The 27,839-nt window shown below is 39.1% G+C and overlaps 2 protein-coding genes across 2 annotated transcripts; one reads left to right on the top strand and one right to left on the bottom strand.

The window, feature by feature from the left end:
- The first annotated feature begins 2,409 nt into the window (after positions 1-2,409).
- On the top strand, positions 2,410-22,053 carry Smp_079700 (putative ga binding protein beta chain (transcription factor e4tf1-47)). The gene is made up of 7 exons (XM_018794505.1): positions 2,410-3,131; positions 12,311-12,673; positions 13,198-13,668; positions 16,667-16,857; positions 16,961-17,256; positions 17,949-18,092; positions 21,296-22,053. The coding sequence occupies exons 1-7, from the start codon at positions 2,958-2,960 to the stop codon at positions 21,349-21,351; spliced, it is 1,695 nt and encodes a 564-aa protein (XP_018648911.1). The 5' UTR covers positions 2,410-2,957; the 3' UTR covers positions 21,352-22,053.
- Smp_165100 (hypothetical protein) lies at positions 21,525-25,511 on the bottom strand (the record flags this gene model as incomplete). The annotated part of the gene is made up of 4 exons (XM_018794504.1): positions 21,525-21,762; positions 22,492-22,735; positions 24,365-24,788; positions 25,308-25,511. 4 exons carry the CDS (start codon positions 25,509-25,511, stop codon positions 21,525-21,527), a joined length of 1,110 nt encoding a protein of 369 aa, XP_018648910.1.
- Between the last annotated feature and the right edge of the window lie 2,328 nt (positions 25,512-27,839).

Genomic DNA, 27,839 nt, shown 5'->3' with positions numbered 1-27,839 from the left:
GACCTCCTGGCAAGAGACCAGTGCCCGAAAATTCAGTTGACGAGAATTTTATTTCTAGCAGTAGGTTTATCATGAAGTTAAACAGAAATGGAGATAGTGGATAGCCTTGCCGGACACCACTTGATGTTGTAAAATCAGATGACAGTTCTCCATAAGCTCTGACTTGACTAGTACTATTCGAGTAAAGAGCCTTCACAAGGTTAATATACTTCTGAGTTACATTTTTCAATGACAGACACTTCCACAGTACCCCTCGGTCTACAGAGTCAAGTGCTGTTTTCTAGCCAAGAAATACTATTATGATCTGACACCGTCAAGTATGCTTGTGTTTTTACTAGAAATATACATCTTTTCTTAAGAATCACAAATAATTTGTAATTGATTGTTTCTTAGACGTATAGGTCTCAACGGAGATCACATGTTATTTTAGTGTGCGTAAACAATTTTGTTAGTCGGTGAGTAGAAATGTCCATTTGGGATTCTTATACAACTAGGTGTCTACATCTGGAATTATTTATTGCTTTCACTCATGTTTTGTTTCGTGCATTTTTTTACGAAGCGTGATAAGTTTAACCAATGTATTCAGAGACATAATGAAAATTTCCAGCCTTCAGTTTGCTTTTTTCGTCAGGTTTGCGAATGTTAATGTCTTCCAATAGAATCTGGACACTAACAAACATGTTGATGAAATAACTCACTTGTTATGAAGTAGGATAAATGATAAACGGGTTTTGGATTCTCAAAATAAATTAACAGAATACTAATCGATGGATAAAATGGAATGGTATGAAGTGCACTATTAATGTTTACCCACGAATGAACTGATATCGGATATATATGTAATAGGATAACACGCCTATTTCCTAAGTATTGACACAAAATAGACATAATTTAATATAAATGATGATTGGACTATCGATTTTGTAGGTTGTTTGCTCTCCGATAAACCAAGACCTTGTCTATCATATCACCTTTACAAAATAGTGTAGGCTTCTGTGACAATACTAAAACGGTAATGATGCTTACTTGTTTCGTATGTCCTTCGATCTTCATGGGGATTTTTTTCTGTTTTGTTTAACATCTGCAGCTACAACATTAACGTAAAGTTTAAGACGTCCCTTTATCATTGTTTGATTGTTAATTTGACATAAACTTTAGATTCCACTTTCCCTTCTCTTTAGGCTTGGAATTTATCGCATGATTTGAATTGTGGCGATGTGCGCACTAAAACTACCGTTCTATTGTTACTGAGTGTCAGTCGCTTTGGTGCGTTCATTTGATACGTGGATGCTAGTCGCCCGAATTTTCTCTAAACTGAGCATTGAGAAATCATATTTAAAGACTGGACAGTTGAAGTTCAATAATTTTCTGAAAATTCAGGCTACTGAGCTTCAACTAGATCTGAATCATCAGGGACTTCAAAGTTCACTGGCTCAATTGTTACGTTGCTTGTAATTACTGTACTATTGGATGAACTAACATTTTCTATGATGAGTTGTCTTTGAACGGGATTTGATAAATGATTTGTTGGTGAAGTTAAGATCTCAATTTATTTAGAAATATTTTGATAGCATTAACTGAATGAATATTGATTTCCACTCATCCAATGTAAAAAACATTTTAACAACAGATATTTATTCTCAATTTCACTGCTGTAAAGGGGGATTCGATAATTTGATGAACAGTAAATAGAATGAAATAATACGAAATGATAAAGTACTGTCTGATCATGACACTAAATTACTGGCCGAAATCCTCAAATGGACGTATATCAGAAGACAACACAGTGAAATAGGGTTTTTATTTATTTAGAATTATGTAGCAAAGTGGTGCACCGAGGTCAGTTGATTGATGCATTCCAAGTAAGGACCGAAGTCAGACAAGACTGTCTACTATCCCCCTTCCTCTTTCTTCTGTTGTTTGACTGGATTATGAAGACTTCGACATCTGAGGGAAAGCACGGAATACGATGGGCAGCTTCGATTCAGCTAGACGATTTGGACTTCTCAGATAGCTTGGTTCGTCTATCCCATACACACGAATAGATGCAGATGAAGACAACTAGTTTAGCAGCAGCCTCTGCATCAGTAGGCCTCAACATACACGAAGGAAAAAGCAAGATGGCCGCATTCCTACAACTGAAGAACACATGGAACTCAAAACAACTGTCAGCCAACATCAAAGTCAGGATCTTCAATACGAACGTCAAGGAAGTCCTACTGTACGGAGCTGAAACTTGGTGAACTACTACAACCATCATCAAAAGGGTACATGTATTTATAAACAATTGTCTACGTAAGATACTCTATGTCCATTGACCGGATACTACCAGGAACAGCCTACTATGAGAGAGGACAAACCAGCTTCCAGATGGAGAGGAAATTAGGAAAAGACGTTGGAGATGAATCGGACACACATTAGGAAATCACCAAACTGCATCGCGAGACAAGCCCTAACTTGGAATCGTGAAGGGAAGCGAAAAAAAGGAAGGCTAAAGAACACACTACGCCGGGAAATAGAAGCAGATATGAAAAGGATGAGTAACAACCGGAAAGAACTCGATGGGATTGCCCAGGACAGGGTTGGAAAGAGAGTGTTGGTGGGTGTCTTATGCACTTTAACGAGGGGTAACATGCGTAAGGAAGGTCTAGGTTTTTTCCTCTTCAGTGTCGCCTCATCAGTGTTTCTCATGATAAGTAGTACCAGATATAATTGTCTGTACTTCTGTAATGGCAAACAGTTTCGTATAGAATAAGGGTGTGATCATGTTAGAAATTTGATTGATTCTCTTAAAATCGAATGTCAGTACTTTATTATTCATACAGTATGTATAATTATAGACTTGAGATTCTGAAATATACTAGCTTCTCCATTTTCAACTACTTTTAAAGAAATCTTATGTATGTAGTGCAATTTTTGATCTGTATTCATTGTGGTATACTTAAATTTTGCAGATCATGAATCAATATATTATACCATTGGCACATAACGACCCAAGACTTTTTTCTCATGTCTCACAAGCATTTTCCTTGGTTGATCTTGGCAAGCGTTTGCTGGATGCCGCAAAAAATGGAGATGTCGAGGAAGTCAAGAATTTAATAAATAATGGAGCACCGTTTACTACCGACTGGGTAAGTTATTTGGCTTGCCCACAAAGTTATGATTAGTGTTCATCTTGTTGTGCTAATGAGGTACTGCAACTTGGAACGATGCACATATGCGCTTGGTCTTACGTTTTAGCTCATTGGCTGAAAGTTATGATCGAACAGCAGAATTATGTACTGCTAGCATCTATGCATGTTCCGAGACATGGGCTTCAATAAATTAAAACCATGCTTGGTTTATTCAACAACTCACATCCTAATATACTTACAGCTGTTGCTCCTCGTGAATCATAAGCCGTCGATCAGGAGTCTCTAACCTATTCTACCCTGAGCTCCTTCCCAATTGTTGGCAAATGCTATCCATTATTTTGGTGTCTGCCTCCAATTCCCAGCACCGTATGTTCTTTGGTCTCCAACTTTTCTTTAATATTTGAGAATTCAGAACCAGAGTTTAATTTCTGATGCAGTTTGGGGATTTCCTTAATGTATATCCTATCCAATTCCAATGTCGTTTCCTAATTTCCCCTCCATCTGAAAGCCGGTTTGTTCTCTCCCATAGTAGGCTGTTCCTGATGGTATCCGGTCAATGGACATAGAGTATCTTACGTAGACAATTGTTTATAAATACTTGTACCTTTTTGATGATGGTTGTAATAGTTCTCCAAGTTTCAACCCCTAACTTTTTATTTATTTATTTAAACACATAAATATTGGTACAAAGGGGCACCAGATACATATGCGCCACACAAATCTCCTTTGATTTGTGTGAGGGTTGAGATACTGCCCGGGTGCCCAAACCAAAGCAGGTGATTTTCTTAGGGGGCCACACCCCGAGCTTTTAACCTAAATGTCTGATCCACAAGGCAGTGGAGCATCGTAAGGAGATGCAGTCTCATGGTAGCCGGTGACCAACGGTTGATTCATACGCCATTTGTTCCCTCAGAATACTGGAGCCCACGTGCACCATTGGTTTGGAATCAGGGTTTTCCAATTCCCCTAGGTGGACTTTCCGTGTCCACCAACCCGGTTAAAGCGCCGGACATTCGCTTTTCGTCCTCTCAATTTCGTAAACAACACCCCTGCCACGAGAAGGCAGTGAGTATGACTTCGCTGGTAGAGGCTGTATACGCGTGGCCATATGAAAGCATTTCGAGAGGGAGAGCAAACTCCCCCCACTCTCGGCCGTACCAGGGCATTTGGGAGCTGATGTCGCTGCCAGGATGGTTTTCAATCTGGTCGAGGATGCATTGATCATATCTTCACCCTCCGCCAAATGTTAGAACACCGTCATACTTATCGCAGGCCAACAATCGTAGTGTTTCTTGATATCAGGGCTGCCTTCGATTCGTTGGACAGGACTGTTCTCTGGGATTGTCTATTGAAGAAGGGTGTGCCTGAGAAGTTTATTAACATCTTAAAGGCCCTGTACACGAACACCTAAGGCAGAGTGAGGGCATACAACCACCTTTCTCCCTTGTTCCATTCAAGCAGCGGGGTTAGGCAGGGTTGCCCGATCTCACCATTCCTCTTCAACTTTGCCATTGATGACATTCCGGAAACAGCTCTGATGGGTGTAAGTAATGGCGGTGTGGATCTGCTGCCTGGAGAAAGACTTCTCGACCTTGAGTATGAGGATGATATTGTCTTACTGTGCGATAATGCCCGAGGCATGCAATCCGCACTTAATCAGTTGGCAATCAGTGTCCGCAGGTACAGTATGTACTTTGCACCCTCCAAGTGCAAAGTACTCCTACAAGACTGGCAGGATTCTAGTCCTGTACTCACCCTGGATGGTGAGCAGATTGAAGTAGTTGAGAAGTTCGTATAATTAGGTAGCTACATAAGTGCTGGTGGTGGCGTGAGTGATGAGATCGATGCACGTATAATGAAAGCCAGAGCGGCTTATGCCAATCTGAGCCATCTTTGGCGCCTTCGTGATGTTAGTCTGGCTGTAAAAGGTTGGATCTACAACGCGTCGGTGAGAACAGTTTTGCTCTATTCCTGTGAAACCTGGTCTCTCCGAATTGAGGATGTTAGACGACTCTCTGTGTTCGATCATCGTTGTCTCCGAAGGATTTCTGGCATCCAGTGGCAACACCATGTTAGTAATGCAGAGGTTCGGCATCGTGTGTTTGGGCTCAGCGACGACAATTCGATTGGTGTCACCATCTTGAAACATCGACTTCGGTGGCTTGGACATGTTCTACGAATGTCGTCCCAGAGAATTCCACATTGTGCATTATTTGCCGATGCTGGGACTGGTTGGAAAAAGCGGAGAGGTGGTCAGTGTATGACATGGTGTCGTGGTATGAAAGAAAGCTGCAAAGGGCTAGCTTCTGTTGGTCCTTCACGACTCTCTGGCTGGGGTCTGAGATATGGTGCAACACAGTGGCTAGAGACGTTGTCAGATATGGCTCAGAATAGAAGCCAGTGGCGTGCCTGCTGTTACCTTTTACTTTCTTCATAAAGAGTGATTATAACTTTCTTAACTGAGAAAGTCCTTCTGGTTGTACATTTCAGTCCCCCCATCATTACTCTTCTCTTTTTTTCATCCTTTTTTCTTCCTTATGTATACGCATCTTCCCCCTCTCTCCTCCCATTCTCATTATTTTGTGTGGAGCATATGTATCTGGTGCCCTTTTGCACCAATATGTATGTGTTTAAATAAATAAATAAACATCTTTCAGTGCGGTAGATGCTGCTAAGATCCATTGTTTCTCCCTAACCTTATGGTTTACCGTACTAGCGGATATCACTGCTGTTTCCACAGCTTTTCGGATGTCATTCCACGCTGCCTCAGGGTGTGCACAACTTACATGGCTGCCTAACTGTTTTTCTAGTTGTTCCTGAAATATATTCTTAGCTTGCCTATCGTTAAGTAAAACCCTAAGAGGTTTCCCTGCAATGTCTTTCCTACGTCCAGTAGGACGCAGACAGATACGTGCTCTCACTAGAGCATGATCTGAATCTAAACATGTGCTCCAGAATGAGTGAGTCTTCTATCGAACCCTTTCATCGGTGACTGATAGCTATATGATCTAGTTGGGTCTAACGTTGGGACGAATTCGGGGGTTGCCATGTCGAAAAGATGTTTTTCCTTATGCTTAAAGTTAGTATTTGCAAGAAATAGGCGGTTATCTGAGCATAGCTGCGACAGAGGGTCGCCATTATCTGTTCTTTTAGCCACGACACCATAAGATCCACCCAGGTGTCTTTCCCCTTCCCATAGTTTGCCTAATTGAGTATTAAAGTCATCAGCCACTATTACTACATTAGAGCGCCTAGCTTTTCAGAGAAGGTAGGAAAGCTTTCTGCAAAACTCATCTTTTACATCATCTGAGTTGCAGTCAGTGGGAGATTAGGCTGAGACGACGAAGAGGCAACGACGAGTGTTCCTATCTTCCCGAGTCCTTACTCTTCCGTTTAGTCGGACAGCGCACAAACGACTGTCTACTGGGATCCAGTCTAAGAAAGCTAGTTCTGCCCTAAAACTCAGTGCTATACATACGCCAGCGAGGCCACGGAGAGCAGCATCCGGGCTTCCAGATACACGAAGCGTAAGTCGATTTGGTTCTTTATTATGACATGGTGAGGTCAAATGAATGACGCTACTCGCGTCCTGTATGCGCGTTTCGGAGACGCAGCATACATCGATGGCGCGAGACTCTAAAATCCTAGCTATGGAAGCTTGTTGTCCTATTTGGCACAGTGTTTGGACGTTAAAAGCTTCTATATGTTGTTTAGAGAGTGGTTTTAGGAGACTGGGAGTAACGTTCCGCTCACTCGAATTTTTCGCATTAGCGGCGCGAGGTAATAACGGGATGTGAGAAGGGTTAGTCGTGGAGATAAGAGAGTTATTAGGATGTGTAGGAAGGATTTGAATGTGACCAACTTGATCGCGTGTGCTGTTACGAATATGATGGCTGATGTCACTTCCCGGCTGCCCACAACATGGAAGGGTATTTCTTGAGGAATCTGAAAGAAAAGTTGGGTTAGTGTTGGTCTTATTGACCTGGGAGCGTGACCTCAGAGCCCAAGAGACAACTGCTTGAGGCCGGTCACTAACGGCCATTTTGTGGGAAATTTTTAACGTGTTAGCTCCGTTCTTCAAAAGGACTTACTGCCGGAGACGGAGATCCGTGAGGCAACGTGAGGCGTGACATTTTTAGGGTCGACCTTTTCTAACCCCTTTCTTCTTTGTGAACTCCACCTGTAACCCCATCAGGGGCTACTGCAGGCCCCAAGCCCGGATTAAGGAGGAGGGTTGGGCATGTGGTTAGCAACCTCATCCTATAGAAAACTAACTCGCTAAAAAATGCTAACCAGAAAGAATAATTCAAACTGTTTAAACTCTGTCCTGGTAGTTGAAGGAAGAATTATGACGCCTCATGATGAAAGCTGAGTTCCTTCGGAAGTCACGAGGCCGATGCCCCTTCTAACAATCAAAGCAATCATTTATCTAGGTACAAGGAATGCTCGTACAATGTGGGAAACCGAAAGAGTCTTCTAAGTTGCTGCAGAAATGAGGAAACACAACCTGGAGGTGCTTGGGATTAGTGAAACACATTGAACGCAGGTTGAACAACAACGACTAGTTTCAGGAGAGCTTCTGTTATACTCCAACCATGAAGAAGAAAATGCTACACATACACAAGGAGGTGCATTGATGCTGTCTAAACAAACACAAAATGCACTTATAGGATGGGAATCTCATGGACCAAGGATCATCAAAGGCTCCTTCAAAACAAAGAGAGAGGGCATTACAATGAACGTCATCCAATGCTATGCGCCTATCAACGACCACAATGAAGACGTTAAAGACTAATTCTACGATAGGCTGCAGTCGATCGTCGAGAAGTGCCCAAAAAAGACCTGACCATTCTAATGGGAGATTTAAATGCCAAGGTTGGAATGGACAACACCGGATATGAAGACATCATGGGATGACATGGACTGAGAGAAAGGAACGAAAGTGGTGAGAGATTTGTAAATCAATGTGTCTTCAACAAACTGGTCATAGGCGGCAATATATTCCCACATAAGCGCATTCACAAAACCACATGGACTTCACCGGATCACACTACACAGAACCGAATTGACCATATCTGCATCAACAAAAAGCCATCATCCAGAAGACATAAGTGTTTACTAACAGTTGTCTACGTAAAATACTTCGGATCCGTTGGCTAGACACTATCAGCAACAACCTGCTGTGGGAGATAACAAACCAGATTCCAGGGGAGGAAGAAATCAGGAAGAAGCGCTGGGAGTGGACAGGACACTTATTGAGGAAAGCATCCAACTACGTCACAAGGCAAGTCCTCACTTGGAATCCTCAAGGCCAAAGGAGGAGAGGAACACCAAAGAACACATTACGCCGAGAAATGGAGACAGACATGAGAAAAATGAACAAAAATGGGATAGAACTAGAAAGGAAGGCCCAGGACAGAGTGGATTGGAGAATGCTGGTCTGCGGCCTATGCTCTATTGAGGGTAACAAGGGTAAGTAAGTAAGATATTCAGTATTCATGCAATAAGAATATATGTCATAATGGTCCATAAATAATTCCTGTCAGTTATCATTCACTTATTACTCGTTCGAGTACAACAGATGTCAATGTCGTTTATCACTGGTTTCTTGATACGTAAGAAAAGTCAAACTGCAGTAAACTTTGGAACAATCGTCTTAATATACTAAAAAATGAAAACGACAATAAACACGGATGCAAATTAGTTTTACTCTTATATTTACCTAGCAAACTAAAATTTATTACGTGGATCTCGATCATCAAACTACACGAAATTAATTCAGCAGTCAAAGTTTTTTGGGATCGTTTGGATAAAATTTGTCTTATCGAAGAAGTAAGCATAGTTTAATCACGAACCACGTTTTTTGTCGCCTAGCAGAGATGAAACTGGGGCGAATTATTCAGGACTTCATTACAACGAACACAGACCGCAAACATTTACTAATAAAAACGACTAATTTTGGAAAATGGACTTACGGCTTGTAGAAAATTCACATTTGACGTTAATGGTAAAGTCATTGATGAGATAACACCAGAGTGAGTGCGAAAAGTAGGCGGGAAATGACACTTGACGGAAGTAGCTGGGTTTTGTACTCCACTGTTAGTAGTTTCATGAAAGTCGACAGCAGTTTCAGAAGTAGCGAATAATGGTTTTTCTGCTTTTTCGTGCATTTCACTTGATGTTACTTGAGGATCAGATCTAGGACATAGCAGATGACTATTAATTTGAATAGATTTGTCCCGAGATATGGAACCATCAGGATTAGAAGTTGTATAAATTGGATGTGAACAATTGTCTGGAGTATTAGTAGTCATTTTAACACCACACCTATTAAAATTCGTGCGCCATAAAAACACCTGAAATAAATTTCAAAAATCTTTTACAGGATCCTAAGCTGATATAAAGTCGTGAAAAGTTTCTAAATTACTGTTCACTAAGTGCTATTTAAATTATAAATAGAGTACCAACTGAAAAAATAATAACTCTGGTGTCTCCTCATTTGCGGATAAATCTTTCGCCCTTTACTAAAGATTTCCGTGGGGAGTCACAGTACAATGAGTCTTATCTCATTTTTTCCAACTCCGTCCTTGCCCCCAAATGCTCTGGTATGGCTGAGAGTGGGAAGAGTACGCTCTCCCTCTCGAAATACTCTCACATGACCACGCGTATACAGCCCCTGCCAGGGAAGTCCTACTCACTGCCTTCTCGTGGCAGGGGTGTTGTTTACGAAATTGAGAGGACGAAAAGCGAATGTCCGGCGCTTTAACCGGGTTGGTGGACACTGAAAGTCTACCTAGGGGAGTTGGAAAACCCTGATTCTAAACCAATGGTGCATATGGGCTCCAGTATCCTGAAGGAACGAATGGCGTATGAACCAATTGTTGGTCACCGGCTACCATGGGAATGCATCGCCTCACGATGCTCCACTGCCTTGTGGGTCAGACATTTAGGTCGAAGGCTCCGGGTGTGGCCCCCTAAGAAAACCACCTGCTTTAGTTTGGGCACCTGGGCAGTATCACAGCCCTCACACAAATAAATGAAATGATGACTTGTACTGACAATCCTATTTACGCGCTTACTACATGCCAGACAATTTGCATTATTATTATTGTTATTATTATTATTATTATTATTAGTAGTAGTAGTAGTAGTAGTAGCAGTAAAAGTTGGAATAGTTGAATTCACAGATTTAAAATAATTACCCTAAGAATTCCGTCAGTTCAAGTGAGGTGGTGAGTGGGGAAATCCTGAAGCAAATAGGAAATGACCTATTGACGTTTCCCATTTTGTAACCAAGTGACACAACTGACTACTATCAGAGGATGAATAGATTGTGCAGACACCTCATACTTTGCGTAAAAATATTATGAAATGGAAACAGGAAGCAAGCAGAAAGAGAGAAAAGCACCTCCAACTGGGATACCTGACCAAGCCAATCCTATGATCCATGATGCTGAAATAGACAATGTATAGGCGTGGGTAGAAAACCCATAAGTCTCGTGCCCTATTTTTGTCAATATTCTTAAAGTTAAGAGCCAACACCATAAAAACAAAGTAGTCCACAAGAGAAGGGCAATGCTCAAGGTATGTTATGATAATTTATTCGCTAAGATTAGTTTTAGAACATGGTTTTACAATCCAACTAAATCAAAAACCATGTAATGGTGTAATAATAAAAGGGTTCATAAGAACTGGACATAATTAGGTAACGAAATAGATTGATATCGACAATGGTGACTAGGTCTTCAGAGTACTTAGTGAGAAATCTAAGGTAGATGGCATTAGGAATGCACGCAGTAGACGTTGGATGATCAGATGAACATTGAACGAGTTGGTGAGTCAGTCAGTTACAACGTAGAACTTCGTACGTACGTACATCAGTTCGAGTTGCCATACCACATTAGCACAGAGATGAAGTTGTCGATTCAAATCCCATATTGGTAGAAGTAGTAAGAGTATAAGTATTATGTGAAAGATAAGGGTTTGAAGATGTTATTGAAGGAGTATAATACAGTGAAACAAATTGGAAAGAGAAAAAGGACCCTTCCTACACCTCCTAACAACTCGCTTATCTCCACGACTAACCCTTCCCACGAGTTGGTGAAACTAGTAAAAATAGCATAAAAGAATACTATCAGTTGAACTAAATACATTCCACACTAAGGTTAAAGTATTTTTGATGCTGTTAGCTTATGTAATTACAAACAAACAATAGACCGAACTGGTTGAACCTTATATGAGTCACAATAATAACTTGGCATATATTTAGTTCACCATTAACCGGACGCGATTTTGAATTTGCAGAACTTTTAATGAAAAGGAGTCTTGAGAAGAAAGAACCGAGTCTCAAATAAACTCCCATTGTCGTTTAGTTTGGTAGGAGGATCGCATTTTGTCAACGTCTTTAACAAACGGAACTATGTTATCGGCATATTCTAAGTCAACGAGCGAATCGCCTGGTAGTAGATGAACCCCTTAAAAGTCAAGTGATGAAAATGTTATCTCTAAAATGGGAAAAGTAAAAAGCCCTGACAGACACCATTTAAAGTATCCAATTCTGACGACAGTTCGCCATAAGCTCATGTGTACAGGCTTCTGGGGAGTCTCATACTAGAAAGAAATAGCTATCCATCACTCCGTTGTTTCTATGGTCATCTGGCTAAGGTTAGTCCGCTATATAAATTACAAAATGATCATTTCTTTCAAAACCTTATATTCTACTCATCTTTTTGATTTTCTCATCGTTCTAATATAAATTAATCGTCCTGATTTATCAAATCGGTCAGATAAGGTTTTGGAGATAGCCACAAATGAATACTGTATGGGTTCCCCAAAACATAAAATTTATACATGGTCCTCGATCCGTAGGTTTTATATAAAAAGGCGTACTTTTTTATTCAGATGATAAATGCTTCTACGTGCATTTGTCATTGTTATTTCTGAAGCTTAGAAATGATATTTCATAGTATCAATTATTAGTACATATAGAACTAAAAAAACCCGTTGTGTCAATGAATAAAAATAAATTCAGCAATGAAAATAGAAAAATAAATACGAATGTACGGCTTAAATAAATGATTTCATCGAAAAGAAAATTTTCTTCGCTGAATTCTTTTAGTTTTTATGTATAGAACTCTCAAGTAGTGCTTGCTATAATTTTTATTATTTCATTATAGTTGGGAATATCTCCTCTCCATTTCGCTGCTATGAATGGACATCTTAGTTCATGTGAAGCGCTCCTACGTGCTGGCATTAGCAGGGACGCTCGGACTAAAGTTGATCGTACTCCTCTCCATTTAGCTGCTCAAGAGGGTCATGCAGATATTGTGGAGCTTCTGTTACGTAATGGCGCGGATCTTAGTGCTAAGGATATGTTACGTATGACAGCACTACACTGGGCAGCCGAAAGAGGTCATACACCTGTTGTTCAAATGTTGATGCGTTTTGGAGCTGATGCACATCTTCAGAACAAATTCGAAATGACTCCTTTAGATATAGCTGAGTGTAAACAACATGATGATGCTCGGGATGCTATGTTAGTAAGTCATATACTTACCTGTCTTTTCTGAAACTGTGTAAGGTTTATATTCGGTTTTTTATATTCTCACTTAGGAGACATTTTGGTAAACATTACTTTGCGTAGTTTAAATATCGTGATTTTGTTTACGTGTCACTGATTGTCACACTAACTGAAAGTACATGTTACTAAAGGATTGATCTGAATTGTAAGGCACCCGTGTACATCGTAATGTTCCACTGTGATAACTCTATAATAAGCTCATCACCTTCTAGGCGATAAGTTGATGAGTTTTGTAAACTAATGTTTTTGTATCGGTTAGTAAGTTGAGTGCTATATTAACATTATTAGATGAATTCAAGTGTAGGATTATTATGTTTTCTAAAAGACAACTGGATAGTTGTTTGTAACTAAAAATAATCTAAAGCATACAATTTGCTTTAAATTACTGTACATTCTATAAATGGATGGTAACCTGTACCGTATAAAGATGATATATTGTTCATCTGAACATATTTTTTTCATAAACTTTCGAAATTTCTACAGAACACTCAGTATGATTTAGTATCGTCAGTCGGTCGTATGGCTGCCACGAATGGGGATATAGTAGGTGCTAACGCATACATCTTAACAGAAGAAGAAACACTAGTTCCTGCTGCTCCTCCAGCTGATGAGGTGACTGTCACTGCGACAACGGTTGAGGAGTCTTCCAACATAGAAGAATCTGATATCTCCGAGACATTCTCAAGTGGCGGTGATGCTTCTAATAAAGATGAAAAAATTACAACTCTTACTAAAGTAAAAAGTGGTCACAGTGGTTCTAATAAACAAATATGGAAAACCGAATTAAATGAAAATACAAATGTCAATCTTCGTGGTGAAAATTCGGAAGCCCAAACCACTCCTTATTCATTAACACAGGCAGATAATACAGATTCTATTCCGGATACTAAAAATAAGCCAAATTTAACTGGTGATATTTTATTGCCTTTGGATGAAGATTGTCCAAGAGATGTTGTAAGCTGTGTAATCTTTGTTATCACCCCTAAATTTTCGTTAAAATGCTTGCTTTTTATATTATACTATAACTATCTGCTTAGTTAGCCATGAAGGTATTATTCACTCTGATCCTAGCCTACCATAGTATTCAAGTAGCTGTGAAAATAGCATTGTTATCTATCAATGATTTGAACCAAAAGGTTGCGAAAGACTCGGGTTTTAGTGGTCTACCGAATTGATAGGAACTCGAAAACCCATCGCATCAAGTTCCAAAACACGGTGACCAAAGACAACTTAGACGTTGACGGACAAGATAGTCTACGCAATAATCGCGAGTTGTGATAGGCGATGAAAGCAAGAGATGGAATGGTTGTGGCGATAGGAAACACAAGATAATTTTTCAAACCAAGTCCAAGAAACATTTTAAAAATCAAGTATTAGTGTAATCATCCCCGAAAGAGACGGGACCGTAATCTACTTTCCCCACCTAGAAGGTTGATACGATGACGAGGATACTGCGAAGAACAGTTTGCTCTCCATCTACCCTGCGTTTATATACTATTCCCAGATAAATGGGAGATCGATACGAGCCACCACCACCTACTGAAGTCGAAAAGACCCTCTAATCTGAATTGAGAGGAATGGAGGAACCCGCTGGATAAAATCTGGATATCCTTTAAGACGGTGGCCAATTTTTGGCTAGAGTCTGAAGAGTGGACATAATCCCATCCAATTAGTCCCAATGGCTGGTCTTTCCACTGTATAAAAAAGGACTGAGATCCTCCTGTGGTAACCATAGAGGTATTTGTTTGACCAATATATTGTGTTGTTTTATTTTCAATCGTTTAGTGCTTGACGAGGGCTCATGTATAACACATTCGGGAAGACCAGGCTAGTTCCACATCTAGGCGTGCATGTGTAAATCACATACCTCTTCACCAGTTTCTAGAACAGGCCTACCTACCGACACACTGTCTTAACAGTATTTCCTGACTTGAAGGTGATGTCCCACTCCGTAGACCTACATGTTTTGTACTGATATCTGTCATAGAAGACTTGCTAAAGAAGGTTATCATCTACTTAGAGGATTTCCACCGGAACATTATTAGTGAGATCAGAGATTATATCGAACTGTCATCAGAATTGGTAACTTCAGTTGGTGTCCATCAAGGTCGCAAACCCCTCATTTTTATCTAACTTCATCATAGGTACTCTGAGAGACAACGCTTTATTTGTCTGACTTTTCGGGGATTGATGTCCTACCAAATGATTCACTAGTGGACTGCGACTACACAGACGATATAGTTCTTTTTAATGCAGATGCTGACAACTTTCAGTTTTTCGATCGCCTTGGGTAACAATAGAAGCGCGTTTGAGATGTATTTCTCCCTGTAAGTCCAAAGTGTTGCTTCGACACAGGCTGTGTGTGTTGAACACTTCATTTATCTTGATAGTCGTATCAGTCCTGGTAGCTTAAATGCAGGACACTAAGTAAAGATGATAAATCTTTGTCGAACCGGGTGGTTGTGGCTTTTGGTACGTATGTTCAACCACCGTTTGCTGCGAAAAATAATGTTCGTTGGTGTAGGATCAGTTTGAAAGTAATTTAGCGGCCGCCAAACCAGGACAGAATCAATTTATGCAGTCATTGATTGTTGGAACCGGTGTAGTTAGGCGCAGATTACTCGATGAGATTTGGTGTTATAACCGTAATCAATGGTTATGAACGTTGGGTGACATGGCTAAGTACTGATCACAATGTTGCAGGCTCATTCTCTTTATTTTCCCCTCATTCTTGATTTTCCACATTATTCACACTTTTTATTCATCCAATATATCCGTTTCGGAATTATATTTCCTAAAGTTTAATCTGTCTTATTGATACTATTATTATTTCGGCTGTTTTGGTGATGTAGTTCGAGAACCTTAAGTAGTGTACATTCGTATCAGGCTCTATGTTAATTATAACTGACCTGGCAATAGTTTGTATGAGGTGTATTATGTAGTGGTCCATACAGCTGTATCAACCCTTACTCCACACTGGAATACGTTCACCATATTCTTCATCACTATAGGTGGCAGTAAATCTCGGGCTAAATTAAGCTCGTCACCAACATCACTTCATGGTTAGTTTCTCAGTACAAAACTTTGTGATTTCGTTTAAGGAGACCTCATTTCTTCACAACCACATATAACTATCAGAGTTGAGTTAGTGTTCAAATAAAAATAGTTTGATATCTGCAGGATTTGTGTTTTAATGTATGCAAAACGATAGCTTATTAGCTTAACACTGTAATTCGAACCAGTGTCTCGCTACTGTCAACCTGACTTCAATAGCTCTGTCATCTATAGCTCTCACAACAGTGGTGGTTTATATCCTGGTTCAAAAATGTGTCATTAGGGCCTGATTTGTGTGCAATAAGGGTTTTCAACCCTAAAAATGGAATATAAGAGTGACAGTTTGTGATTTGTGTCCAAAACATTCATTCATCTAGTAAACTGAACAACTTTTCTACCTCTATACAGGTTTTAGTGTGTTTTTGATGTCAGGCATTGCTTATACAATTTGTCTAGTGTACACTGTCAGTAGAATGCTCTCTCTATTGATTTTTTTTGACAGATTTTTTACTCCAGTTAGTCTTCGTACTCAATATTTGCAAATCACTATCACTACCCTGAGAAAAAGTTGACATCAAGGTTTGCGTCCCCTCATTTTTAGTTATAGAAAGTAAATTGATCAGCGTCTGTTAGTGCTTAAGCTCCTTGAATGGATTTTATATTGCTTTGTGTAGTCATATATCGTTTATAATCGGTAATGACTAAAAGTGTTAGTAGCCAGTGGTAGGGTGGGTATTTGTGTTCACTATTTCGAAAGTGTACGGTGTTCAAAGCATACTTGACTCAGATTTCACCGGACGAAGTAAAATTAAGGAATTGTCCTGCTCTTTCCTGTAGTGTGTAATTTATTATTTGAGAATCATGACATCCAACCTTTCATTATAATTTTCATTATCAGATGATAGTTGAAACCCCGGATGGTGAAACGCTTTATGTTCATCATCAGCCTAATGAAGACGGTTCTAGTGGTCTAGTCATTTTAAATGACGCAGGTGAACAGGTGAATAATCCAACTTTGATGGCACAAGTAATGGATGCCTTGGTCGCTTTGCCAGAAAATGTAATCAGTGAAACATTAAGTGCAGACAAGTAAGTGACACAGTTTTAAAGTATCAAGAAGCCTCAAATTTATTGGAGATTAACATTAGTCTATTGAACTTAATTATGGTTTTCATTTTCCTACTTATGTTAGCTCCAACGTAAATATTGAATCGGAGTTAGATACTTCACTACTTCAACGCTTGAAAAAGAGTCCAAATAACAGGAACCCGAGGCCAGAATTCAACAAGACAATCGCTAACTATGATAGGGTTTTTCAATCTAGCACTAATGGATGTCAAACAGGTCGACCACTAAGCCCTACGCATACTATAGATAATGAAGATGATGATGAAGATCTCGACAACGATGAATCAGAATCATTAGTAGCTCACTTAGCCGCATTCGCCAATCAGCCTGAATCCCAACAAACAACTATCTGTGTAGAAGGTAAGTGGATCGCTTGTGAGAATTTGTGGGATTTTGATTTTGTAAGGGTTTACGACAATCAGTTTATTCCTGAATTTCTTACACTGTGAAAACGAGTTATATTTTCATTCTCATATTAGGATTGTTCTAATGTGAAACCTCTACTTATCCCATTCTTATTCTATGCTGCAAGTGCCCCCTCAAAGTTAGCTTTCTCAGTTGCAATTCCTAACGGATTAATCTATTTAAAGTACAATGGGAATGTGATTCTTCAGGAAAAGCTTAACGTTGGAGTGTCTCAAGTTTATCACCTTTTGAAGAGTGTTATGACCTTGGCCTTCTTGTTCGTTCCTTAATTGGTCACTAAAGGAAATCTAGCAATCAGAATCCAGATATAATTTTTTAGCCCAAGCACACTAAACTTATTAAACTTAAGTAGTGTAAATAGTTTATTTGAGACGTTCTATGAAATAAAAAAATTGTTGCATTCGCTTATTCCTTAATCTTTAGGAAGTCAGTTATAGATGTTTATCCCTTGACTTTTGTGAAAGTAAAATGAATAGCTGAAACTTTTTATACTTTGATTAAAAATGTGGGAACCTAAATTATTTCCAGTCAAAATGGAATTTAATTACATAGAAAGAATTTTTACAAACTTACACTTCAATTCTTATTAAACACATCTCACTGGGTGCTTTGTTTTAATGTAAAAGGAATGGGATCTGGTGCTTCGACCCATGACCTAATAATGTGGTGCTTGTACAACGGAATATTTATTCGTGGCTATGCAGATGAACCAACTTTTGTCATCGAATTCGTTTACCAAGGTGAGGCATACACCCTTTCGGCGTCATATGGTAAGTTTTGAAGCTGCTTAATGGTCATATGATTACTTTTCTAGTTTGCCATTCGAAGAATTAATTTTTGGGTTCTCGTAATCTCTCGTCACACACGCAGTACTCCCGGAAATCTAGTTTTTTGGTGGAAAAAAGCCTTACTGATGATAAAGTTCCACACTACCTAGTAGACTGCTATCTTAGTTTATTCATCTCTAGTAGTAAAAGTACGCAGCTTATAGCCATTCGGTCACAGCACAAACTCCAGTCCACCTACTTTGGCTAACTGCGTAGTATAATGAGCTCGGTTCATAGCTGACTAAACGAATATGTATTTCTTATATGAGATAGAGTGGAGGGTAAGTGTAATAAAAAGAAGAGCAACATGGGACGAAAATTAGTGTATGAGAGTGAAACAATGATAATAATATAATGGAAAAAGCAGTTCAGTTAGTTGAAATACAACCAGAAAGAATTCTTTCAGTTAAAGAAGTTACGTTTACTTTGATGAAGTAAAAGAAAGTGACAGCAGAATCGCCACGTCTGATGACGTCTCTAGCCACTGTGTTGCACCATCTCTAGGAACCCAACCAAGGAGTCGTAAAGGACCAGCAGAGGCCTGTCCTATACAGCTTCCTTTCATACCACGATACCATGTCATACACTGACCACCTCCCCACCTTTTCCAACCAGTCCCAGCATCGGCAAATAATGCACAATGTGCAATGCTGTGGGACGACATTCGTAGTACATGTCCAACCCACCGAAGTCGATGTTTCAAGATGGTGACACCAGTTAAATTATTGTCTCTGTGTCCAAACACACGGTGCCGAACCTGTACATTATTAACATGGTGTTGCGACTGGATGTCAGAAATCCTTCGAGTAAACGGTGATCAAAAATAGAGAGTCGTATATCATCCTCGACTTGGAGGCCGAGTTTCACAGGAATAGAGCAAAACTACTCTGGACATTTTGTAGATTCGGTCTTTTGCAGCCAGAATAACATCACGAAGGCACCAAAGATGGCCCAGATTGGCACAAGCCTCTCTGGCCGACACTGTACGTGAATTGATCTCACTACTCACGCCACTACCAGGACTTACTCAGCAGTTGCCCAGATATATGAACTTCTCGACTCTTCTATCTGCTCTTTATCACTTGAAAAGTGCAAAGCACAAGCCGCACCTACGGACACTGACTACCAACTGATTAGGTGAGGATTGCATGACTCCGGTAACATGGAACAGTAAGACAATATCATCTCCATACTCAAGGTCAAAAAGTCTTTCTCCAGGCGACAGATTCACACCACCATTACCTACAACCATCAGAGCTGTTTCCAGAACATCGTTGTCAAAGTTGAAGGGGAACGGTGAGATTGGGCAAACATGACTGACCCTACTGTTTGAATGAAACAGTGGAGGGAGGTGGTGGTATGACCTCACTCTACTTGAGGTGTTTGTATATAAGGCTTTCAAGATATTAATAAACTTCTCAAGCTCACCCTTCTACAACAGACGGTCCCAAAGCACAACCCCGTCCAACTAATTGAAGGCGACCCTAATATGTGACGATGTCCTACCATTTTGTGGAGGTAAAATATATGATCAACACATCCTCCGCCAGAGCGAAAAGCAGACAACAGCTCAGACGCGATCGAAAGTAGACGTATCCCATGATAGTTGTTGCAGAAACGACGTGAACCCTTTTTAAAGATAGAACCAACTTTTGACTCATTGTAGTGTTGGAACACTCTAAGTACCGGACCTTTGCAAACAACAAAGTCAGTTTCTTAACCAGGAATTCGCCATCATCTTTAAGGGCCGGAGGTAAGTCATCTGGGCTTGGTGATTTGCAGCGCTTCAAGAGTTGGAGTTCCTTGCAGACTTCTGCCTTGTTAGGTGGATCAGTCGTCACAGGCCATAGAGGGTAGAACAGTCTGATCGATGTCGCCGGGACAGCAGACTAGTCGAACTGCTCCTCGAAAACTTACCTATCGTCCAAGACGTCGGTAGATATTATTGATCGTCATGTCGTTAACTTTGCAGATTGTTTCACTCACACCAGATCTCTTGCTGTCAGTCACTCGGATGAGTTGGAAGAGCTTCCGGCAGTTACTGGGAACAACTGCTGCTTCTAACCCATTAGCACCCTTCAACCACCAGGCTTCTATGACCTTACACGGGCTTTGCACAATTTCACTGCGTAACAGTCTTCGTTTATGGTCAAACTCACGGTCACCCGGAGTAGACCGTGTTTCAATGAGTTGTAAGAAGCCTGTACGAACCCAGTGAGACGCTTCGCGAAGCCGCAAGCAACTTTACTCGCCATTTTCATAGCGTCATGCAGTTGCTGCCAATGCTCATCTTTACTTTTCAGTGAGATGTTAGGTAGCCTTGAACCTAGCTCGGTTTGATAATTAGTTGCAACAGAAGCCGTAACCAACTTACTGACATCTATCTGTTAAGGACGACGAATTTGTTGGCCACTTAAATGTAAAGTACAATTAGCGCAAACTAGGACATGATCAGAGTCCAGATAGGTACTTTAAAAGGAGTGGCAGTCTTGTACACAAGCATACTAACGGTAGTTGATCGCGATGTGATTAATGTGAGTTCAGGTTTGAGATGTAGAGAGGAGACACCCGGCGACACATCGGCGATGACTCTCGCTTTCAACTATGAAAAAAGAAGCCTCGATTGTCTTTAGCAAGTTGGGATGATCATAGATACTTGGTTACCAATGTTCCGCAAGGATTGTTTGTGTACGAAGGTATGTTAAGTTTGCTTCTTGATTAACTCAGAATACGGTATACAAATACGACACTCGAACGTATAGAACCTCACAGTCGCAAATCAAAAGCCTGGAGAAGCGCTTGTTGGGTAAGAATCAAAATGTAAAGAAAATCATGGGTATTTATAGATATTAGCGTTTGTTATATCAACATCATAATTCAACCAATCCGCAAAGAGGCAAGTTATGCTGCTGTCCAATAGTGGTATGCCACGTTGATATTCTAGAAAGCCCCATCACGTTGTGATTGGATGGAAACTCTTCGGCTCCTTTAGGACCTCTGAAGGTTCCGTCGTAGCTCTCGGAAGCTGTCCCAACAAGGTTAAGTGTACTTTTCATACTATTACACAGTATTTAAAGCATTCACTTATATACAAATAAGCAGACTATATTCCAACACTTATCATTTACAATTAACTTTATTTTCAGATTCACAATCTGGTACTATCAATTTCTATCATGTGGAGACTAACCAGAAGTTATAAGAACATCAAAACAGAAAGTTATTTCAATTTTATTCTGTACATACGTTTATTGCATTTTTATCAAAAACATAAAAACCTTGTTTACTTAATAATAAGTTTAAAAGAATGTACTTTTAATTGTAAATCAAAAATAAATGCACGAACCGAAAAAAAGTAAGGGCAAAGTAGTTTGGTCAACTAGTTCTCAAGGTCATAGGATTTAAAAGAATATTTTGTTTGATGATATTTGGTAAAGGTAATTCATCAACCCACGTTAGAAACGAAAGTGCATTTTCATTTATCAGCGAATTATACTTATCATTCTTCTGGCAAGTGAATATAAAACGGTTCTGTAAAATTCGACGGATTTCACGTATCCCTAGAAGTCTTAAGTTTAGTGGTCCATTCAGATGGCATCGTATATCTTCTAAGCTATGAAATTCAAGGTAAAACAAACCAACGGTACTAGTTACTGGGTAAAATTTCATACATTTACGTATCACAAATCTGCTAACAACACTTTCTTTAATAGCTAGTATAGGGGTTTTAAACACAACGTGTGTTAGAAAATCCACCTAGGTTTTGAGCCTAGTACTCTTTTTTTAAATCAGTAATAAAAGATTAGCTAGCTGACCAGCAGATGAACTGCCCGAACTTATCGACAAGTTAACTAAAAAAAACTGGGTGAGTATTAGGAGAAAGTAAAACTGAATGCTAAATATTTATTCAGTGGTATAGAATAAATTAGTTTACCTATAACACAAATATAATGTAAATTTGCATCGCAGCGAATAAACAGTAAGATTTCCCCTCCCACCAGTATTAAATTCGAATCAGGTTTCTGAGTTTGCTACCAGTTGAGCATAAAGTTGGTCACTTCATTAATTGTCTAGAATAGGTGGCTTGTGGTTAGTAGTGGAATCCAGGATGAGCGTTTCATTTTGTTGGTTCTTTATGTGGATTATTCCTAGAATGTTTTGAAGAATCTCCTGTGATTTGGCAGTCAGTGATTGGACAGTCTTATCCATTTAATCATACACAGTTTCATCAAAAGTTTGTACTTAAACTTTACTTTCCATCTTAACGCCATAGTGTTTAGATTAAAATACAATTACACCTACTAGATCACCTTCAGAAAAGCTTAGCACTCAGTAAACTTACATGTTATTCAAGTATTGGTTTGTCGAGTCTACTGGATTTGACTGGGTTATACTATCAATTAAAAGAAATCCATGTAACTGGCCTAAGATGAGCAATTGACAAAGCAATTTTCGAAGTTTATTCATTATGGACCCAGTGTTGTTTGAATAGAAAACATGTGACAGCAAAGGTCTGAGAAGCCTTTCTTCCAAGACATTTGTGTTGCATGTTAATTGTTCATTCGGAATAGAACTGTCTCCAGTTGCTTTTATGAATAAAGAGTATCAAATTAATTTTCACTGCAATGTCTCAAAAAGTTATAACAATGGATAAGAAATTTTAAATAGTAATTTACAAATTGTTTTTTTACCAGTCTAACTTTATTACTCCTGACTCTATAATATCCTACATTTCGTGGTAGCCAGATTTACTACATTACTTTATTTCCTAGCATAATCTCCAGTATATCCAACTAGTACTAACAAGATGGTCTGCAAATTAATATTATAGTCTCGTAAACCTGCCCTCCTATTTTTGAATGTTATACCAAGTAAAACAGTGAAACTTACCAACCAAAACTCTAGTTCCCTAACCGTGACTTTGTTTCGCGCAATCCGCATAAAGGCTCAAATGCGGTAAGTTATTTGAGCATATGGCAGTTTGATGGGAATAACTTGTGGCCCTGAAAATGTACTTCATACATTGAGTCCACAAGCAAAACATCCACTGCTGGACTGGAATTCGCCTGACAGTTCTCTGATTACAGCTAAATCTGATAGCATTGTACTTACTCCTGACTATATGCAGTTCAGGCGAATTGAAGGTCACCCAGTTATTTCAACAGACGACTTTATTACGTACATAGACACCAACTTTAAGCACGAGGAGAAACATATGTCGACTCAACAGTGGGCAGAGAGATTAAATAACTATGATTACTACTTTAGAGAATCAAAAGACTATCGGTACTTCTTCCAGGCTACTGATTGGACTTTGGTCATGGTCTTGTCTCATTAGACGTCAAAATATTGAGACCAGAAAGTTTTTCTCAGCCTTTACAAAAGATTGATATGTGTAAATGGAGGTAAGCTGTGATTGACCACTGAGTGTGAACTGACAGACACAGCTCTTTTACTACTAAAAATAAGTGGTATCTTTCCTATCATTGATTTTTAATCTGGAATCACGGAGTATAGACTGTGTGTAACTGTGTTAAATAAACTATTGGCTTATACTCTGGTTGTGAATCGTATATCTGATAAAACGTAGTCCCAGTCTGTGTATAGCTTACAGGTCAAGTATCTGCCTCAGTGGTAGTTTAAATCTCAATCCTGGTCATATTAATGTGTTATAGCAGTATAATGTGCCAAAGAGGAAATATTATTGTTCACCCGTCATAATACAAATACAAGGGTAAATCAGACAGTTATATCATGGAGCATGGATTAAATTTTCATCCCTTTACAGTACAGTACGATATTCAGCCAACACAATGATGTCATTCAGTAATGTTTAACGGAATGAAAATACAAGAGGATTTCAAAAGTTGACTCTAGATCAAGAGCACTACAGTTACGGTGGTAAATCAGTTAGTATTGTAAAGTTGACTGAAGCGACCTGAGTATATTTCATTCGTGCCCAATTACTAGATTCCCCAGATTATTGCCTTACATTTTATTACTCTATGCTTTCGTTGACCAACTTTGGTCGTTGCTTTTGGTGCACCAATATTGTTGACGTTATTATTCTTAGTATCTTACTCGTTGGGTATCTCGCGGTGTGCTAAAAGGAGCGGGGACCTAAAGGTCACACCTACATCAATCTACCCGCTGGATTATAGGCTGAATATAAAACCTGGAATAGCTCTACTTGAGAAGCGCTGTAATAAACTTACTGTGCGTTAAACGCAGAAGATTTGCTTTTATCCACAGTTGTAATACAGAGATGATACGCTCACTATTATCTGACTTAATGCGCCCCAGTAACTGGTCAACAGTGAATAACACCTGACTTCCTTCATCATTTTCAAACAAGGGTTCTGAATGTAAAAGTTCCATGCTGTTCAAGCTGCGTGTATAACTGTTCTTTCGCAAATCAACTGGTAAAAGAGCACTGCAAAGACACAGATGTGAAAGAAGACTTTCTAAGCAGTTGCAAGCCCCGTGAGCGCGACAGAGCAATTGTGTTATAGCTGTTAATCCAATGATGTTGGAATGAAATAGACTAGCCGGTTCTAATTTGTCAATTAGTTGTTTCGTTGCACCACATAAACCTTCGTTGCAAAGGATGATCAGTGGTGTGTCTCCAGTAATGTGATGCTGAATTAAAGAAAGTTAACAAAATGCACAAGTGAATACCAAATGTGGTTCTTTTATTTTTTTTAAAATACTAGGACGAAACGTGGATTAGGTTGCTAGAGACACTTAATCTATTCTACATAAAACGTGTTGTAATTTGGTTACATTGGGGCACACCCAACAAGATGCACATGTGGCAGCAAATACAGACCAAAATGCAGTCCTCAATATCGATAACGGGATAACTCAGACCTTACAAATGATAAAAAAAAGCTACATGTTTAGAACCTTCGCGGTGACACTTCGTATGTTGATAATATCCTTATTAATTTTGATTTCGCTAGAAACATTTACTTAAGAGCAAAAGACTATATCTACTTAAATCGTACTTTACAGATTAAGCCGCAAATTGTATTTCGTTAGTGAAGGTAAGATGTACTCTTTAGGTAAACAGCTAACAACATATAGTATTAAATTATTAATTGATTTGCATTTTGCGGTTTTAATACTATGGTAATAATAAACTAACTGCAGACTTACACTAGCAGACATATCCAAACCACAGTCAAGGAGTATTTTGAGGCCAAGCCCATATGTTTTAGACACGAGAAAGCAAACGAGTGAACCGATTTCCTCGCATTTGTTGAAATCCTTTAGGGCCACACCATCGTTCACATAGCTCTTCAAAAGAGACAATGGGCATTCTGATTTTTTTATATTTGCGAATAGGGCACTAAATTTCATCCTAAGTTCATAGTGTTCATTCTTGAATAAAACTGAAAAAGTAGTAAACCTTGTATAAATAACAGTTATGAATAAAAGATATTTATTTTACCAATAAAAATAGATAAGAACGTAAATAACTAAAGAAAACTGGCGGTATATGGAAAGACATGAGATATGGCAGCATCGTACGTTGATATATGTGGGAGATAATTATGGGCAGTCAGAAATAACTATGATAAAAATAGTAATAACAGTGGCTTTATTGAATATGTTCGGTACAATACGGGATTCTCAGCATACAATGTCTCAACAGTTATTTTACTCTTCTTACACATTTCAAATATATATAGTATTAAGTAAAATTATTTAAAAATAAGTGAATGGTTCGTAAGGAAATAAGAATGCATCCAGCATTGAATAGGCTTTATATTCACAAGTATAGGCCTTTGGTTAGGTCAGCTTTTACAACCTACTCGACGAATTGTATATGTTAAGTACGGTAATATAGAGCTGTTGTGCTTTAGTATAAATGCATATGTTCTCCCTGTCGGATATATAAGGACAAAAATGTAAATGGAGCGGATAGTTTGTATCTGATAAAATAACACTTGCGAGCTGTTTGCAAGATTTCAAATCTCTGATAATAACCATATTTAGAATGGCATCAAAAGACTCACCATAATCTTAAGGACAGAAAATAAGATAAGCAAGAAACGACAGTAATACGATATGATAAACTTTAAATGTATTTTAATCAAGTCATTTAACGTTCGGTCTTGTAAACCTCACACAAAGTGAGGGTGTCACTCCTGATGTGAGCCATGTTGGTAGATGCAGACTACTTGGTTGGGGTCTGCGCGACTATCGTAACCAATCATTGTAGATTCTGGATGACATAACTCAAGGTCAGTCACAGTGGCGTAGGTGTATGTACACTGTCTTCTCTAAAACCGTGAGATTAAAATAACTTTATGCCTTTCTTTCTACGAACTAATTATTTTTTCCTGTATCATATCCTTACATTCAGTATTCCTTTTCTATATTACTACGATTGAAGTAACTGCTTCAATGAATTTTGTTTTCATCTTGTTGTGTTGATGAGGTATGGCAACTTGGACCGATGCATATATGTGCCTGGTCCTATGTTGTAGATGACTGACTGGCGAATGCTACTAATCAGTTGTACAAACTAAAGTGGGTGGGGCACGGTTCGGGCCTGAAACTTAGTGGCTGAAATTTGAACGCCTTAATGACTAGGTCGTCATTTTACACACCATAAAGTACATCGAGATGAGCACTACAGTTTCGTTCCAATGTAAGTTCGGTTAGGATTGCTGTAAATAACCACCTTGAACGCAAGTCTAAAAAAGGAAACAGAAGCTGAGACACCCATGTTTGACTTATGATGCAAACAAGTAGTCTAGAAAGGTTATAAATGTACTGACTCCATGCAATAAAAGCTCCCAGATCCATGGAACTATCGGCTCACACTTTCAGGGTGATTTTGGCAACTATTAGGGTGAGACGAAGAGCTTCCCTGAACTAAGATTTTTCTGAAGAGATGAAACTGAGACAATTATTGGTATATGGTGAGGATTCTAACGCAAAATATATTTGTTCATGGTTAATTTATATGGACAACGGTGTTCCAATATGCGCACATTTATGGTTTTAGAACATGTTTTACAGGTCCTGGTAGGATTCAACAGGAACACTGACGTTTCATCCAATAATAAACCTCAAGACTCTATAATTGGTGTTACGCCTACAAGTGAAAGTTTACAGAGACTGATTACGTGTTTAAGACCTGTAGTGAGTATTTAGAAATCATAGCAACTGCCAAGCAATCAGATGAACAGGCATATACTTGATTGTCTCCTAAATAAACCATAAACCCACAATTTAGAAATCCAATGTTGATGAATAGGAAGTTTCGTTTGGCTAAAGACCCCCAATCTGAAGTAAAACGACTTAGGAGACTATATTCTATCTCGTTAGTTGAATGAGTTTCGACGTAGGAGCAGTGTTGAAAGCATTTTTGAGAAGTGGAGAATGTGGAAGAAATAAAGACTGCGATTTAGAGGAGGACATTAGAATCCAAATGACGTGGAGATATTAGTATGAGACACTCGCACTAACACACGTATATGAACCATGATCAAGGTTACACGTGAGTACTTGGCAAAGACAAAATTGTGGGTAATCGAAAAAAAACGAAATATTAGAATAACTGATCTATTGGAAAGTAAGGATAAATCATGTAGGTGTATAAAAATGTTAGTTGCCGCAACCTCTAGACAAACTATTTCGACTGTCCCAAAGTTGGGGTTCAAATATTCATTCCAG

Source organism: Schistosoma mansoni, chromosome 1, assembly GCF_000237925.1.
Source record: "Schistosoma mansoni strain Puerto Rico chromosome 1, complete genome".
In the NCBI taxonomy this organism is placed as follows: domain Eukaryota; kingdom Metazoa; phylum Platyhelminthes; class Trematoda; order Strigeidida; family Schistosomatidae; genus Schistosoma; species Schistosoma mansoni.
The sequence above is the reverse complement of the archived record's forward strand: the minus strand, read 5'-3'. Positions and strand labels throughout refer to the sequence as shown.